This window comes from Pezoporus wallicus, unplaced genomic scaffold (genome assembly GCF_028554395.1).
Source record: "Pezoporus wallicus isolate ANWC-B61680 ecotype Strahan unplaced genomic scaffold, APGP_CSIRO_Pwel_v1 contig_6999, whole genome shotgun sequence".
In the NCBI taxonomy this organism is placed as follows: domain Eukaryota; kingdom Metazoa; phylum Chordata; class Aves; order Psittaciformes; family Psittacidae; genus Pezoporus; species Pezoporus wallicus.
In genome coordinates, this window is record NW_026640180.1 from 3,025,656 (window position 1) to 3,043,177 (window position 17,522).

The 17,522-nt window shown below is 43.2% G+C and overlaps 1 protein-coding gene across 2 annotated transcripts in view; it reads right to left on the reverse strand.

Moving 5' to 3' along the window:
- The window catches only part of UNC5C (unc-5 netrin receptor C), a 250,650-nt gene that overhangs the window by 38,190 nt on the left and 194,938 nt on the right, over positions 1-17,522 (reverse strand). For both annotated transcript variants that reach the window (XM_057418022.1, XM_057418021.1), the window contains exons 5-7: positions 6,488-6,668; positions 4,191-4,358; positions 2,731-2,895 (exon numbers count right to left, since the gene is read on the reverse strand). In XM_057418022.1, coding sequence (XP_057274005.1) covers positions 2,731-2,895; positions 4,191-4,358; positions 6,488-6,668 — 514 coding nt within the window. The remainder of the gene's footprint in view (positions 1-2,730; positions 2,896-4,190; positions 4,359-6,487; positions 6,669-17,522) is intronic.

Consider the following 17,522-nt stretch of genomic DNA (forward strand, 5'->3'; position numbering starts at 1 on the left):
TTGGGTGTAAAATACTGTAATTACAAGGGATGGAGAAAGCTCCACAGTTTTTATCCCCACAGAAATCGATAGTGGCGCAGACTGCTACTCTTTGCTGGAGCAGCGCAGTCTGATGAAAGAGCGTATTGATTTATCCAGCTGATGCTACTGAAGTGAATAATAGACTGGAAGAGAAAGGGCTTGTAAATTAGACTCATTCAATCCAACATTTTCCAGGATATTTTTTATGTACAGCTATACAGAGATATGTATTTACAAGTGAGTTTTTGTTAAAGCCACAGCCTAGTGACTCCTTGTCCAAGTAGGTCTGTCTCCTAATTCTTTAACCTCAACTACACCCATGGTGCTGAAGTCAACCTTCAAGCTCTCACTAGAGACTGACACTAAGGAAGAAGCACTAGGGCACCTAGGAGCAGGATCTGGCTATGGCGCAGGTAAGCAGCTGGCCAATGCAGCTCCCAGCGGGCTATGGCTACAGAGGAAAGGTGGCTGCAGCTCCCTCCATGCCACCTGTGCCATACCAGACCCACTGGCATAAAGGCACTGGAAAAATTCTGCTGTGGATCCAAAGGTCTCTAGGCTAGGAGAAATGCCAGTTCTAAGCTGGTCCCCACCAGCCTCAAATAATGTGGAAAGAGGCATGGTGTTTTAGGAATGAAAGAAGTCCTGTGTTTCTTTCTAGCTCAGCAGATTCTAGCAGGAGATTTTCTGTGACTCTAGATCCACATTGGCAAAAATGTAAGTGTTCGGACTGGTTTTGCATAAACTGAGAAGGGGAATTAAAGAAAAAGGGAGGAATAAAGCTAGCAGCAGGCACACTGCCACCAAGTACAGCAAATCAATCTTCTTAGCAGTGATGGATCAGGGAGCAGGTATATGAAACCCCACAAGTATAAAGACACCATTAAAACACTGCCATTAAATTCCAGCACTGAAGGATTATCACAGCCCCTGGAGCCAAGGAGGTCAATATGTGACTGTATATTTTTATTAGCATTTTATATATACATATATATGAAGCAGAATAGGATTCACAACAGCCTCATCCTCTCTCCTGCTAAAGACCTCTGCTTTATACTCAGCATCCACTTTCACAAATAAAATGCAATATACCATCGACAGATAAATGAGATAGATCCCTACAGGGCTTTTATTCTATCGTACCATTATATCTACTTTTCCACAAGATTTCTGCTTAAATGGCTCTCCTTATGCACATACACAAAGATGACATACACCTGTCTAAATATAATCTGATAGTGAAGAGCTCTTCTGATGAGGAAATGTATCTTTTCTTCCTAATTTACCATAATGACTTATTCACACTGCGGGAGTTAGGGGTGTGTTAGCTTCCCCATGAAAAAAGTCACCAAGGTGTTATGCACTAAGATGTGGGTTAATTTTTTTCCTATCTTTAGAAAAGAAAAAGAGTAGAGCTCTGAATCTCACCTTTCTGTGCTCCCCACAAAAACAAATGCTTCGAGGAATTATAGCTTTATAGGCTCCTGACATTGACTAAGAGTTTTGGATGTAATGAAAGTGTTTGTGTGAGCCACACTGAAGAAGCCCATTTTGTAAATACATCGGAGAAAAGACCATGGTCTGTGCCATAGTGTAGCTCAGAGATTGCTGCCAGCACAGTAGCCACCTACATGGCACTAATTCAAGAAGCAGACCCATTTATTAACTGATAGTGTTGCTTTTTTGTCATTGTGAATATTTCAGTCAAAACTAACTTTCATCAGAGAATAAAAATTCCTGACTACTTTTTCATGAGAGAGCTCAAAGAATTTTATGATCAGGACAAAGAGATACCCAATAGTTTCAGCCACAACTCCTGGGGCAACAGAGAGCTGAGGCTCGTCAGAGAAGTACTGCTGAGAGGCAGGATGTAGCAACAGTGGAGAGGTTTATATGAGGAATTTGACCCAGGTTATTGTGCCAACAAAATGTGAAAGGAAGATTCAATGCACCAGCAGAACACAGAAGACCTCATTTTTGAGAAGGGATGGGGTGCAGAGAAGACTAATTATTCATCAGCATATGTCAGAATCCCGCTGAAGCCTGCTTTGCTTTACTTCTCACTCTTATTAGCCACAAAAACAGGACCACGGCATGAACAGGGGCAGGCAGAATAGATTTCAGTGCTAGAGATGATCTCCATGAGGCTCCAGCATGCTCATAAGTATATATAAAGTTTGCATAGGCACTGCACAGGTACAGGGTACCTCTTTCTACTACAGGGCACCTGAAATTCAATAAGGGGCATAACTATTACCTGTAGAAATACATGCAACCACCATTCCTGACAGGAAGAAGCCACACGCTAATCTGCTTTGCCATGTTTACTCTTTTAAAAATGCTGGCTTTGCCCTACAGCCTTTACTTTTCATTTGCATTGCTGTAAGATTCACTGCCAATCTTCCCTGGACAGATGCTGAGCTAGTATTAGAGAGGAGGGATGTTTGGTGGGGAGGGCAGGGGGGTGAGGACTCTATTACGAGCCTTTCTAATTCTTCATGGCTCAACACCATAATCTCAGAGAGCGTTATGTTCATCTTCAAGGAAGAAGAATGGGGTGTCCAGCCTGGTGAGAACTGGATTAACTCATTTCTCCATTCTACAAATGGTTCTGTGACTTTAGGTCACTGATGCTGTCCTGTGGCTGTTGCAGGGTTTTTCTGTGGCCACATACACCCCAGACACCAGAGGCATCACAGCAGCACTTACCCTGCATGCAGAGCCCATTGGTGCAGTTCTTGGACTGTAGTACCAGCCCCTCGCAGTCCTTCCCTCCGTTCTTGGGTGCTGGGGCCGTGCACTCCCTCCGGCGCCAGTGGGTGCATTCTGTGCCACAGGTGGACCACTTGCTCCACGACGTCCACTTGCCATCCACTGCAACAAGGAAGTGACATGACTTGTTAGGTGGTACATAAAGTGAGACCAAGCATGAACAATGCATGTGTCAGCACAAGCAAGCCTGTAACCACTGGCCATTCCCTGCAAGGCAGAAGTATCACCAGTTTGCTCTTCTTAAAAAGAGTCAGTCTGCTCTTCTTAAAGTTCTGTTTCTGGCCCACAAATGCAAGTTCACTCTCTCTCTCCTTTCTCTCTGTCCCAGCCTCATTTCTGCTCTTTCCTCCCTTTTTTATAAACTTGTCAGCAGTTTATCTGTGCTCGAAGTGTGTAAGAAAATATGCAACAAGCTGAGAATCTCTGATTTTAACTTTTTTTTTGCATTTCTCACCACAGAGGCTAAAGTTAAACTTAGCCAGAAATCCTTCTTTAGTAAGAAGATACGTAATGTTTAATATTTTCTATTAAGGGAAATACCTAGAGGCACTGATCTATTTCACATGAGCCAAATCAGGAATGTGTTTAGTGCCTTTTAAAATCCCATAAATGATTTAAAAAAGCATGAAACTGAACATCTGAAGAATAATCTATGAAATTGTTCTAGTCTGTCACTTGGAAGAGTGAACAGAGATTAAATTTCAGCTCTTCAAGTTCCGCCCACCACTAAGACCCAGAGTTGGATGGCTAAGCTTCACAAGCTGAAGACTACCTTACTGCCGTTGATCTGAGTGGGACTGAAGAGGTAGGAAAGCACTGGACAATAGGACAGATGGCAGAACTTTGTCACAGAGGAGCTAACAAGTACCTTGCATGTCCTGAAGCAATTTCACATTTTTTTCAGAAATTTAAATGCCTTTTAAAGGTATGAATACACATCTATTTCCAGTATAAAAACTTTCTCCTTTGAACTCAGGCAAGCATGTGCCTCAATTTTAACATCCATGCCCCAGATGCTTCACTTGCTCTGACAGCTGAACTGGACATTGCAAATATATTTACAGCACAGTTGCTTTCTATATTCAAATTCCAGTCCTCTTCCAGAGCCTTCAACCTTTATCTCCTACAATTTGAAGCTCTGCATGTTCCCCAAATCCCCTGAATTGCCAGGGCTGAGACACCAGTGCAAGCTGCGTGCAAAAGCAGGGCTGAATCCCTTGCTGCTTGATCTAATGTGCTTCCTATTTTATCTACTTACATAATACATTTTCATATTCGATCACTGAAATGTTGGATTTATTAATAAAAAGAAGGAGGCTTTTGTAACTGAGTGTTCTCCTCAAATGACTGGTGACAGGCAAACTAATCATCTAGGCTGTGTACTCTTCATACTGAACCTGGGCAGAGAGTGGTGCAAGCTATTTTCTGAACACTTTGTCCCTCGCAGAAGGCACCACCGTTGAGTGGGGCCGGATTGGTGCAGGTCCTTGTGCGCTTCTGAAAGCCCCTCCCACATCGGCTGTTACACACTGACCACTCAGTCCAGGTAGACCAGCCTCCATTGACTGAAAAGCAAGACAGAAAGAGTATGACCGCATAAGAAAGCCATCCTGTCAGCCCAAAGGTATCTCTGGCTCTGTGTCATGCTGCCTCCAACAGCAGTCACAAGTGATGGCTAGGAAGAGCATGAGAAGCAGCCCTGAAGTGACACAAACACGTCTCCAGTGTATCAAATGTACAACATGCCAGAAGTCATTGTACAGTTGAAGAAATGCTGATGCTGAATGAAAAACAAACACCATTTCATGACTACTAGGGCTGGTGGGTGACCTGCCTTCTGAAAACCAAACTGACCAAGCATTAAGCACCTGGTAGCATGTGTACAGCCAAAATACCTGCAGGTTCAGAGAACACTCACAGCTCTGCTAGCCAGAAACCTGTGCTCTGAAAGCTGCACCATTTTCCAAATGGAGATAATCTGCACTCCAGATTGTTCTTGGATGTACCCATCATCTATGCATGCTGAAAGACCCCTGTGCTTTGATTAGAAATAGATGATTTTCTTTCCTTTCTTTCCAAAAGGGAATTTCAGGATGCAAGGACAACTTCACTCACCCCTCTGTGGACCTAGCTGCTGCATGTGAATGTGGCAGCACTTCCATAACAGATATTTAAGCTAATCAGAATGATCTCACACTAAAGGCATTTTCATTATCGGACTTTTGGAAGATATGCATCTCTTTGGGAAGATATGTATCTGGGAATACATTCGTGCTGACTCTCTTTTTTCATCTGCCTCAGTTTCTGGGATAGATGGATGAAGAAGGAGCTGTGCTGCTCTATGTAATAATGTCATTGTCAGGGTATGGATAACATACTAACAGCTTTCCCTAAACCCAAATGTTTGTGATATGACACACCCCTTAGGCACCTCTGGTAGCAAAACCCATAAATATGGCTGCACTCCTGTATATGTCTCTTGACAGCAATGTTGAAAAACATGCTGTATATGTATGAGGAAGAGTTGCCTACATCTTCTGCATTCATTGCAGTTACAAAACACAGCGCTCTTGCATGGTCCACCCCTCAATATCACAAACACTGCTAATCAACTCAATTCAGTCAGTTTTCTATAAAAACTGAGCTAAAAGGCCCTCATTGTAACTTCAGGGAAGCAACTGCTTACAATTAAATCTAACTGCTACCCTGAATATGAAATGAATATTAGGGATAATCATAGGGATTTTTTTTCCTACTTGTCTATCCTATAATTAAGCTGATTGTAAAGAACACCAGGACAGTCAGCTGGCACACCATTGGAGCAGGGTTTTGTTTTGGTGGATACCCCTGCCTGGGATGCATCAGGGCAGTAACTCTGCAGGGGCAAAGTCTGGTGGACTAGTGGGGCAGAGCTGCAGTGAAACATAGGCTGGAAGAGTCCCCAGAAGGGCATCTCATCCAGCCCCTCCACAGCCAAAGCATGGTCAGCCTCAGTATTATACCATGACCATGGATGCAGACACAGAATAATGTTATCCCATGCTTTCTATTCCCATGATGGTTATTTTAAGCTAAGTTGTGTTGACTGCAGTTTATAAGCTGCAGTCTCAGACTGCTTTGCTATTTTGTGCTTCCAAATGTTGGTAAGAGTGTCAGAGCTCACCAGAATCTTCCATCTATTTATATCTCATTAACTAAACTTATTTTTGGTGTCTAGTACCAAAACGTACTCTGATGCAGGGGCAAAATTCCTTCAGTTTTACTCCTACTTATGAAAAGCACCACTAAGAACAAGAAATGTGTTAATGCGTTGGCAGAAAGCAATGCCTTGGATGCTCATGCTGGAGGAACTGCCCTAATGGCTCCTTGTTGCATCCATCTGATATGTGTTGTGTTGTGGCAAGGGGAACAAGTGCCTTCTCTTCAGTGAGGCACTGGCTGTTTGTGTAGATGTCTGTTCCTTTTTTAATGCCACTGTCTGTCACCAATAAGCCAAACCATTAGGCACTTCTGCATGCTTTCAGTAATAAACCCTGACTGCAGTCCCTGCATGTGGGTGCAAGTCAACAGGCAGCACAGGCTGAAAACTGACCACAGTAGGAGCTGCACACAGGCATTCTGCATCCCCTTCCTTCCCCACCTCTGACTCTGAGTGCACGTCCATCCATGTGCAGTGAGATGAGGTATCACTTACCATAGACAATCACAGTCGCTGTGGTGCTTTTCCTTTTGGCCACAATGTTTTTGGCAACGCAAGTGTAATTGGCTGTGTCAGAAAGCCGGGCTTGCTTGATGATCAGGTTGTGATCAATGGTGATGTAAAAATTTCGGTCTTCCACGGGATCAATCACCTCTTCATTCTTCAGCCACTCCACCTTGGGGTTTCAAAGGACCAGAGTGGAGGCACTGAGTCAGTACCAGGTCACATTGCAAAGGCCACAGAATCTGTGATTTCTCACCCCAGAAAGCACTAAGACTCAAGGCACATCATGAAGGACTCACCTGATGCACGCTTCGAACTGAAATAAAACACCACGGCAGAAATGTGGGAGAACACCCTTCACACACCATCGGCACAACAGCTGTCTCACCTTATCTTGAAAATATCAATGCATTTCCAAAGGCTGCCAGCTACTGTGCAGAGACAAATAGCTGATCTATGCTTTCAGAATCTGAGGCAAGGGATAAGGAGGGGGAGGTATCTTAGGACTGTACCTACAAATAGAAAATTCCCTTATAACATCAGAAGCGTTAAACCAGCAGAGAGCTCACCCATTCTTTTGTGCGATTTGTTTAATTAGGCAGTTAATAATGCAGTACCCTTGCATACACCTGCCCTGGGTCTAACACAATGAGGCCCTATACTGCAGCAGGTCACAATAACACCTAAGTAACACCGTGTATCACAAACACACTAATGTTTTTAAATTCACATGTACATGTATGTTATTGTTTTGCTGCAATCAAGATTAAACAAAATAGAGACAGTTACCAAGGAAAAGGGGAATCACAAAGACTGCATCAATGCTTATTTTTTCCCTTTCCTTGATGTAAGCTGTATTTTATTTTAATAAAGCGTAATTTCCTTGGTTACGCAGAAAAATATTTTCATATGTGATTTTTAACCTAGACAATGTTCTCTTTATTGCCTTCCTAAAGAAGCAGCCTATTAAATCCCAGCTGACTGCTGCAAGCCACTCTAATATAACTTGGCTGCAACTCTAGTAGCTTGTTTTCATTTGCACCGAGTATGCTCTGAAAGACGGGACTGGGGCCCTGGATGGATCAAAGCTGGGCCTCTGTGTCACTGGATCACTTCGGCTTGTGCCCAGGATTTAATTAAAGGAAGAAAAACATAAACACAATCAACCCTCTGGACCTGTGAGGTGCTAACTGCCAAGACCTGCTCTCACTAAACCCATCTTTACCAAAGGCGTTTGAGGAACTGCACAAGCATTGACATACCCCAAAACCAACAGGGAACCTGCTCCCCACCTAAGACAGACATACAGACTGCCCCAAGTTGTGGGGAGAAAACCAACAGCCTCTCCTGGTGTTAAACACAGTGGGTTAATTCATCCCAGTCCAATGGTGCAAGACAGGCACTGACAGATGTAAGCTTGCGTTCAGATTGTCTATAGCTCATCTTTAGCTCCCGCTCCCCTAACCGGATTTGTGTGGATGAGCACCAGGTGTGAGCTACTTCCAAAGATGCACACCCTAGTGAATGTAAAGCCCCTGGCCTGAGGAAGGCTTGATTTAAACCCTCCTCTCCCACAGCAGATCACTGCAGTATGTGGTAGCCTCACAACTATTGATACTGTATAGATTAAAATCAGTGGTGCGAAAGGCACAGTAGAAATGGATATGTGTGTCTCAAGGAACAGGGAAAGAAGAAAAAAGACAAAACTTTGGAGGCTATGTTTCTGCTCGTACAGACATGTTTTACCATGGAAAATACAAGCTTAGTCAATAGCCTGGTCTTCCTTTCCAGGATGACTAAAATTACCCTTCCTTCTTTCTTGAATCCTAGTAGGTATCGGATATAATCAAGACAGACAGATTACTGTTCTGTCAATGACAATACTTAGCTCCTTCAACTGCAAGTCAAGTCTGCATGCATCCCAGACTGAAAAACAAGATAGGAGCTTACCGCTCCACCAGTGGTAAGCTATAACTTAACCTCTGCCTCTCACACAACCAAAATGTCTTTCTTGGGTTTTAATACTATTATTTAGATCTTGGGTGGAATACAGACTTGTGTCAGGAGTCTAAAAGATGCTACATGCACTGCCACAGCTGTGTATGTTAGCCATACAAATTCACCAGTGCTTTTCCTGTGCTCTGCACATGGAGAATATCAGGACATCAGTGAGGACAGGACTACAGTCTACATGGTCTAAGGTTCAGCCCAAAATGTTTTTGGTATGCCCATCCAAGCATATACTCTAGGATCCCTCAACCCTATGCAAGTCTGCATGCTCAAGGACAAGGTTGTCTTTTTCCAGTACTCTGAAACACTTTCTCTCTCCACAAAACCAAATACATGCATGTTCAGTCTGGGTCTCAGCTGATTAGGCAAGATTAAAGCTATGAACACTAAATTCCCTGTCATCCCTGCAAGAACACTGAAGATTATATGAAAACAGCAGTTGCAAATATCAGAAAAAAAACTAAGATATTTTGTATAATTCAGCATACTGCCTTTGGCTCTTCACCAAATCTCTTAGGAAAAAGATCCTTTTCACCTACTGGCTCACTGATTTTGCTAACAACAAAACATTAAGTTTGCAGAACAACAGGATGTCTTATTTTCTGAAAAACCTGTTCTGCCAGTACATCTGTACTTCCTGTGCTTGTCTAAACCCCATCTCTTTTACAAGATGCCTCTTAAATACATGTACTTCAATCTTCTTCTGGCATCCAGGTTTTTATGACATCACGAGTCTGTTCACGTTGCAAATGATAACGTCATCAAATCTGAAGGGAGGAACTGATGGATGATTTGACAAGAGGCAGGATTCTCCTGTCATACACATTTTAGCCATCAACAGAGCAACACAAAAGAGAGCACACCCTCCCAGTGATTGTGTTTTCTCCCTCAGTCCGTGCAGAAATGGTAACTAGTTAAACGCACTACAACATGCAAATGAGACTTTTGTTGGTAACTTAGTTTAGGCCTTTAGCCTCTTTTTTTTTTTTTCTGGTGCAGGTGACCACAGTCCTCAGCACCTCTGAACTTCAGGTTTATTTTTTGAGGTAGCCAGAATAGGTGGGAGCAGGGTTGTTCTGTCATGTAAGCAGGAAGAGATCAGACATCAAATACAAAAGAGAAGAGAACAATGCAGAAGGAGACTGTGATTTATGAATGACAAGTATGCAAACTGTTATTACAGAAGTTAAAAGCAATGATCTCTTTTGATGCCTTGTCATTCCCCAAGGCACAGCCCCCTCACTTGAAGTAGGCTGTTAATCCAGTCAATGCTGAAACTTATCCTGAATTTAATTCTGCTGCATGAATAACAGTGACTGGTGCCCTGGGAAAAGCACCATGCTCACAACAAAGCTGGCAGGTGAGGCACCAGGCACGTCTGTGTCAGAGATCTGCACCTTTCTGGCCAAGCAACCAGAGGGGCAGCAGGATACCCAAGGGCATTACAAACTGCATCAGGATACCTGTTTTCAGGATCATATCAAATCACACCCTCATGGGTCCATTTTTAAACTCTATGGAGAAGACATTTCTAAAGTAGATGTTTGCTTTTGCCTAAATATCGAGGATGTGTATTTACTGGCTATGGTCACAGAGATTCTTGAACAGATACCCAGCTCTATTTATTCAATTAAATCAGGCCCATCCCTCCAACTGTTATAAATAAACATATAAATGGTTGGGCATCTATGTAGAAAAAGCCTGGGCACAAGTTTTTCCTTATAATAACAGAAATCATTTAATTGGCAACTACTGGCACGTAGGATGGGGTAAGTTGCATGGAGATGACAGCTATGGAAAATTACAACAACGTGCAACTGTTTTTTCTTACATATCCATCCCAAGAACAAAGCAGATGTGAAATCCCCATATCTTTTTTTAGTTTTCCACTCAAGAAGTTATTTTTCCGTTATGTTTGCAAACTGACTAGGAAAAGAAGGCCTCTCTGTAAAGGTGTGAGTGTGGTGAATGAAACCCTGAATCGCAGCAACTGTAGATGCTGAGAAGCTGGAGTGCATCTGAAGTCAGATGCCTTTCGGTCAGAGCTCCTTAGTGCTCTGGAGGCAATTTGCAGAGCAGTGAGGCACATGGCTCCTGCCAGCTGTGCTGGGTCTGCATGCCCAGTGCTGCTAATGGCTGGCAAGCCTGCCATGAGACTGAGCTGCCCCTGCCACCAGCTGAGGAAGTGCACAATCCAAGGCGGCTGCAATTTAGAGCAACACACCTTGTAGCATCTTTTCTGTCATCCCACTCCCCAGTGAGAGACAGATGCGTTGTCTCTAATTATCCGCTGATTGGTATCGGGAGATACATTAACATAATTGGCACATTTGTTCTAATTAACAGAGGGAACCTGCCACATGCCACCCAACATGAAAAGCAAGACCATCAAGCAAGAACAGAAAACCCGCAATCACCACCTCAGCTATACCTTGGAGCTGCAGCAAGACCTGTGCTGCTGCAGGATGATTCCAGCACCAGCATGAAATAAGGCAGCACACGCAGAGACTAAGACTTGCAAAGCCAGGCCAGGCTTCTGTGCAGACTAAATGAATACAGGGAACATAAATCACACAAGCGATTACACACACAGGAAAACCTATTACGGAAGCTAATTGCTGACACAAATTTAGCCATACCAAGTTACTAGCATTACTAGACACTTATATCTCTTGGCACACTTGCATATGAATGATGGCTTTGAAACTGGTAGGGCAGAAGCACATCTGTTCCAAACGAAGTGCAAGAATGGAAAAACGGATATGAACTCATCTAGATCCTCCCCTTCTTTTTGTACCACTTGTTCCTTACACTTCCACAATCTCAAGAGGAAAGTCAGCAGGGTGTGAGTTCTGGATCCTGGTCTCTCATTCCCTTCTCCACCCCAACCTGCCCTGTAGTCATCTTCAGAGCAGGGAGCAGCTGCCAAAAACAGCAAGTCTTCTACCCTCTAGACACAAAGCCCTCTGGTGCAATTCTCCAGAAGTAAGATGCAAACATGGCTGGGAGCAGTAAGAGACTTAAATTGTCAAAAGCCAATTTAGGATTCTGGATGTGTGACTATTTAGGATTAGGGGCTGAGACTATTGCACCCCATGCCTGGCTGACATGGCAGGATCGCTTTCTATCTGGTCTCCCACTGAGCTAGCATTGCTGCTAGGGTCCTCTGCAGCTGCGGTGACCGGTCACAGTGGCACTGCTCAGCTTGCCGCAGCTCCTGCTGAGCTTGCATCGCCTCCAACAGCCACAGGGGAATCGCAGCTCCCCTGCTTCCCCTGAATTTTAACAACAGACACACACCCCATCCCATATTGATAGTAAGAGCATACGTACACATGCCAGTCAGAATGAAACACTTGCGTAGCTAACTACTGAGTTGGGCGCAGTACAAGACAGCTGAGTGAGAAAACTTTAGCAGTTTTCATATGGGTTATTTAGCCAAGAGCTATTTCAGGTACCTTGAGACTCGAGTGCCTCTTTGAAGACTGTTATTTGATTTTGGGATTTAGTTTCAAATGTACACTTTCATCCCAGCGACTGCATGCTGAAGAGGATGCTGTCCTCTGCTCTGTATTACTTGCTTGAAATAGATTTCACACGCATTTAAGGTTAAAAAAAAAGGAAAAAAAAAAAACAAACCCAAGGTGGTCTCCAAAGAGGCTGAAATTACAGCTATCAGGGACTGGAAAACACATATTGAGAATGAGATGGTAAATGGAACCACCATGATATTTTGTTCAGCTGTTGCTATTGTGCTTCTGCTGCCAATAAGGGGAATTTGTGTTCCTGCTGTGGAAACACTTCCTTAATTGCACATATATCCAGCTTTCTGTTTGAGTACTAAAATCTACGCAGGGTGTATGTACAGCTGCTGGATGTCTCTGGCCCTATTACAGCTTTGCTCTGTACAGAACAGGAAAGTTCAGCCTCACAGAATATACTTCAAAGGCCAAGGTGGAATGGTAGCAGCAGATGGAGAGTTTCATTTCATAGGTCTCAAATTCAAATAGAGATCATGGCACTATTAACCAAAACCCATGGGGGCTGCCACGTGGCCACTAGGAGCTGCTGGGCTTCCTTTCCCACCTCAAAAAGGGGCTTGAACTGAATGTCTCATGGCTCATGTGTATTAGTTGGCACTTTTGGCACCATGTAGGCATGTGGATTCCCTACTCCTGGAAGTAACTGAGAGGGGCCTGTTTGGAAACACCTTTAAATGAGTTACCAATGTGATGTCTGCGGTTCTTCGGTTGGAGGGATAGATGAATCCCATTCTTCACAGCACAGAACTATATTCTCTCCAGGATCATTACATTCAGTAAAGGAACAGGATATTGTAATATTGATGGGTGGCTGCAGTCCCTAAGGAGAGACTCTTTCCCTTTCTTCCCGAATGTTGCAAAGTGCCTGTTCTTGTACAGACCGCTCCTCCTACCAGTTTCAAATGCCATATAGGATTTTGTCTGGGTTACACTTTTTTATGAAAGAAAAGTACCAACTCTAGAAATATATGGAAATTCCTCAGCAAAACCTGATTAAACAATGCTTGAGTGACAGCTGACGTGCTGTCTGCAGACTGCATTTTGGAAATATCTCCATTAAAACATGGGAGCACCATGATTCTTCAGGCCTAATGCGAGCACTGCATCTGAAGTTACTGACAAAGAAACTGATTAAGGCAAACGCTATCACTGAGTGACTCAGGGTGTTGATAAGAACTGGGGGCTCTGAAAAGCCTTGATCAAGTAACTCTCACGCTTCAAGTACTACGAGGCCTGTTGGCTATATGGAGCAAGAATCAGTTGGTGCCAAATTAGGACCTGATGGATTAATCGTAGAATCATAGAATCTTGGAAAGGACCATAAGATCATCCAGTTCCAACACCCCTGCCATGGGCAGGGACACCTACTAAACCATGTCACCCAAGGCTCTCTCCAGCCTGGCCTTGGAAACTGCCAGGGATGGAGCATTTGCAACTTCTTTGGGCAACCCATTCCAGTGCCTCACCACCCTCACAGAAAAGAACTTCTTTATATCTAATCTGAACTTCCCCTGTTTAGATTTACAGAATAGTAGCTCCAGGACAAGATACTCCTTAGAGATTCTTCTCTAAGGGGAAAGCTGGGAGCCATGCTCATCTACCTCATAAAATACGCAGCTAAAAGCTGTGTCCCACACTGTGTGTCTTCGAAAAAGACATCAGGTAAAATTGTGCTCTTTCTCAGTACAGCCTGAAGAGGGGAGGCATCCTGTGTTAGCTAAACCAGCATCCCAGAGCCATCTTTGACACAAAAAGCAAACTATAGAGAGGATAAACTAGCATGGTTCATGTCAATGCTCTTGTAGAAAACCTCCCATTATAATATGGAGTTGCAAGGCACTGCAAAGGACAGTGTCACTTCCCAGCTAATGAGCATTTGTGGCCATGAACTCCTCTACTTGCTTCTCTTAGAGCTCACCTTCCTGTTGGGAATATAAAATACTGTCTTGATGACACACACCTGCATGGCAATGCATACACATGAACTCCCAATTAAGGGATAACACTGCAAAACATAAGTGGCTCTCATGAAATAAAGCAAACAGCAGTCATATTAATAATCAATTAGATGAAGCAGCCACCTGATGCTGCCTATTTGGAGAAGTCCCCAGCTTCCACCAGATTTTGCCCAGGCAAAAGCAGCTGAATGAAGTCTGTTTCACAGTCATCTTGACTTGACAAAACACCCTCTTCTGCCTCTTGACGCAGGGATGCTTTTCCCCTTGCTCTAGTTCTTAATTAAAGCCATGAATGTAGATAAATATCACATTCAGTTTTAAATCCAGCTGGGTCACCAAACTGTACATTACACCCTGTTCTGCATTTAAACTACTCTGTGAAACACCTCAATTATAATTAAAGAAGCAATTATCCCCCTGTTAAAGGTGCCACAAATCACACATTTCAATGCAAAAGTTTGTCTGGTAGCTTATGGCATATTAACTAATCTTACATCTCATTTATGTTTTGATCTATAACCTATTGCAATGAGCTAACTTGATTTGACTCCGTGTCTTTAACTATACTTTATCATGTGCAGTATGATGCTGGCATCTTTCAAAGAACAAATTAAATGAGCTAAGGGTTTAATTGCTAATAACTCTGCCATTACTGTTGGAGTGTTGCAGAGTGGGATCCTTCCTGCTTTCTCAGTTTAGGTTTGAAAACATGCATACAGAGTAGAGAGTGGAATTGAAATGGATGTTTCCACTGATGCTGTGGAGCTGTCTGATTTCCACTGAACACTGGCAGCTCCCACCAAGTCTGGTGTGTCAGACTGCTTATGTCACCCCCTTACCGTATTTCTCCCTGTCGAGGAGAAGCAGGAGACAGGGAGCTACAGAAGGGCATTGTTTGGTTTTATGTCCCTTCCTTTTTGGTTTTGGTTGGTTTTTTTGGTTTGTTTTTTTTTTTTTTTTTTTTTCCCATAGTAGGTATATGTAAATTTGCCCCTTCACCACTTGACTATGTGTGGAAACCTCAGTGTAACAGTGTCTGCATTGGTTCTTCTGCTGCTTGATGGGGCCATGCACTGGAAAAGACATAACATTTACCCAGGTGTTTCAGAACCTGCAGGCAGGTTCAGCTTGATATATAAGTTTGGGAGTGATGAGGCATGCCATGGTGCAGCTAGAACCGATGGTGGTCAGGGCTGGTGGGCAGGGATATATGGCTGCAGAGGAGGTGATCTGGTTTTCCCAGAAACCAAGCAAACCCTTGGTTCCTTACTTTGTCCCAAGTGAACAAGTTAGACATACTTCAATTTGACTTCAGGCTGGTGTACTTTAACATACCTTCTTCTATTTGGACCTTGGGCTTTTTCTTTTTTTCTGGTGGCCGTGATCTGAGCCTACTCTAATACTTGTCATGTCCTAGTGGATCTGAGGGACTGGAAAGTGCTGCCTTAAAAGCCTTCCCTGCCATCTCTGTCTTTGTCCTTCTTGCCCTCTGGAGCAGCTGTATGCTGTTATGTGTTTCAGCTTTTCAGTAGTAGCAAGATCTGCTCTAGCATTGATCCATAAGAGCTTGACACAGTTAATTGCAGTTAAATATGCTGGGAATTATAAGACTAAATTCCCCAGCTACTGAAAAGAGGACAGAATGTATCTCTGAGCATGGTTGTTCCCACCACTTTGAAATACCAGGAAAAAAAATAAAATGAAGGGGGAGAATAAAATCAAAGAGAAAAAGCAAGGGGAAATTGCTGGGACTCTGGACTCCAGCACTGCATTACACTGAATGTGTATGCTGTGCAGTTTCACAGTGTAAGCTTTTCTTCCTCAGTTTTGGTGCTAAATCCAGTGACTATTTCAGAGGCCAGTAAGTGGAAAAAAAACCCAAAACAATACACAGTGCCCAGAGTAGGAAGAGTCTCAGGTACGTGCTCACAAGCATTTAGAAATGCTGCTCACAGCTGCAGCAATGCATTATCCCACTCAAAGTTGCCTTTCAACAAGATGGGAAATAACCTCAGCCTGCTGCCAGCCTTCTCCTAAGTCCTTTTTTACTTAGTTACCTGTGCCATCATATCAGAAACTTCTGTGAACAAATAAACGAAGTCTTAAACAAAGAACTCATTCATCTTTAAATTCAAATAATCATGTAATCCTTCAACCCACCAAGTTACCTTTCATCTTCCCATTTTTTAAAATTTATCTTACCAGCTTCAGCAAGTGGCTGTAATAAAGTGTCACATTAAGGTATTCATATTCATTAGTGCTCGGGTCTTTGTTCTTTTAATAGTGTTGGAAAGAATCTACAAAGAAGCTGTATTAGGCGGCTGTCCAATCTGGGTGTTTGATCTCCTTCTGACTTCAAAAGTCAGAAGAGGAAAAAACCAACACCGAGAACAGTTCTTTTGAATGTCAGACAGGGAGTATACGATTTCTGAACCTGCCAAGTGTTAATTGGTATCTGCCCTGACCACAGTACAAGTAAGATTCAGAGCCAGTTAATGTACAGTCATGAATCTCAACTATTGACAGAGTGAGCCAGAATACTAGAAGGCAGGAAAAAGTGCAATTATTATGAGAGCAGCTCACAGAGGATCTTTTCAGAGATCACTTCCACACAGCATGTCAAACCATACTGTTTTAGTCCCAGCCACACAATGGGGCATTACAGACCTTTATGAGGGAATAACCAGACTGGCTGCTGAAATTTCAGAGGGGTCTGTAACACAGCATTCAAACTATCCGTCATCATCAATCTCTGTTTCTAGCAAAGATAATGAAGTTCCCCAGTACTACTCTGCACTACCTGAACAACATATCCCACTGCAAACACTCCTGTCATGGCACAACAGCAAGTTGATTTGATGCAAAGAAGCATCAGAAAGGAAAATAAAAAATTGCTGCTAAGTCCCTGAGGAAAGCAAACTGATTATTATTACAGTTGTCAGGAAGCTGGCTCGGCAGACCTAAATGGTCTCTACTATTTTGGGGATCTTAACAGGAAAAGAAAACAGCCTATGGAACATGAAAATGGGGAAAATCTTCCATGCTAATTATTCCTTCTGATGTTTGTGGGCACGTTTCTGCAATTCCGATTAAATCTAGGCTTGGGTTAGATGGGGAGGTAACACTTTAAGCTTCACCTCCTCTGAGAAAACAGTCATCAGCACTGAGTGACAACCACTTTGCTACTTAGCCATGACAGTCTCAACTTATCCTAATGCAAATTGGCAACAGCTTCTTCTGTAGCGTGGTGGAGGAAAACAGATGAGAATCCAGATCAGGGAATTACCATCATTAACTATCAATTTTTCTCTTAACATCTGCAACAGATTTAGGATTTCAGAGGCCTCCTATGACTCAGATACCCCCTTTTTGTGAGCAGTGTATCTGAACCTGGAGCCACCATTGCACTCAGGGAAGCTGCTGTTTCACAGGGACACCAGCTGCTGTTGGTGGGCACAGATTCTGATGAACTGTAGGCTTGCTCCTGCAGGTAGGGGCCATACTACCCATTGTAGG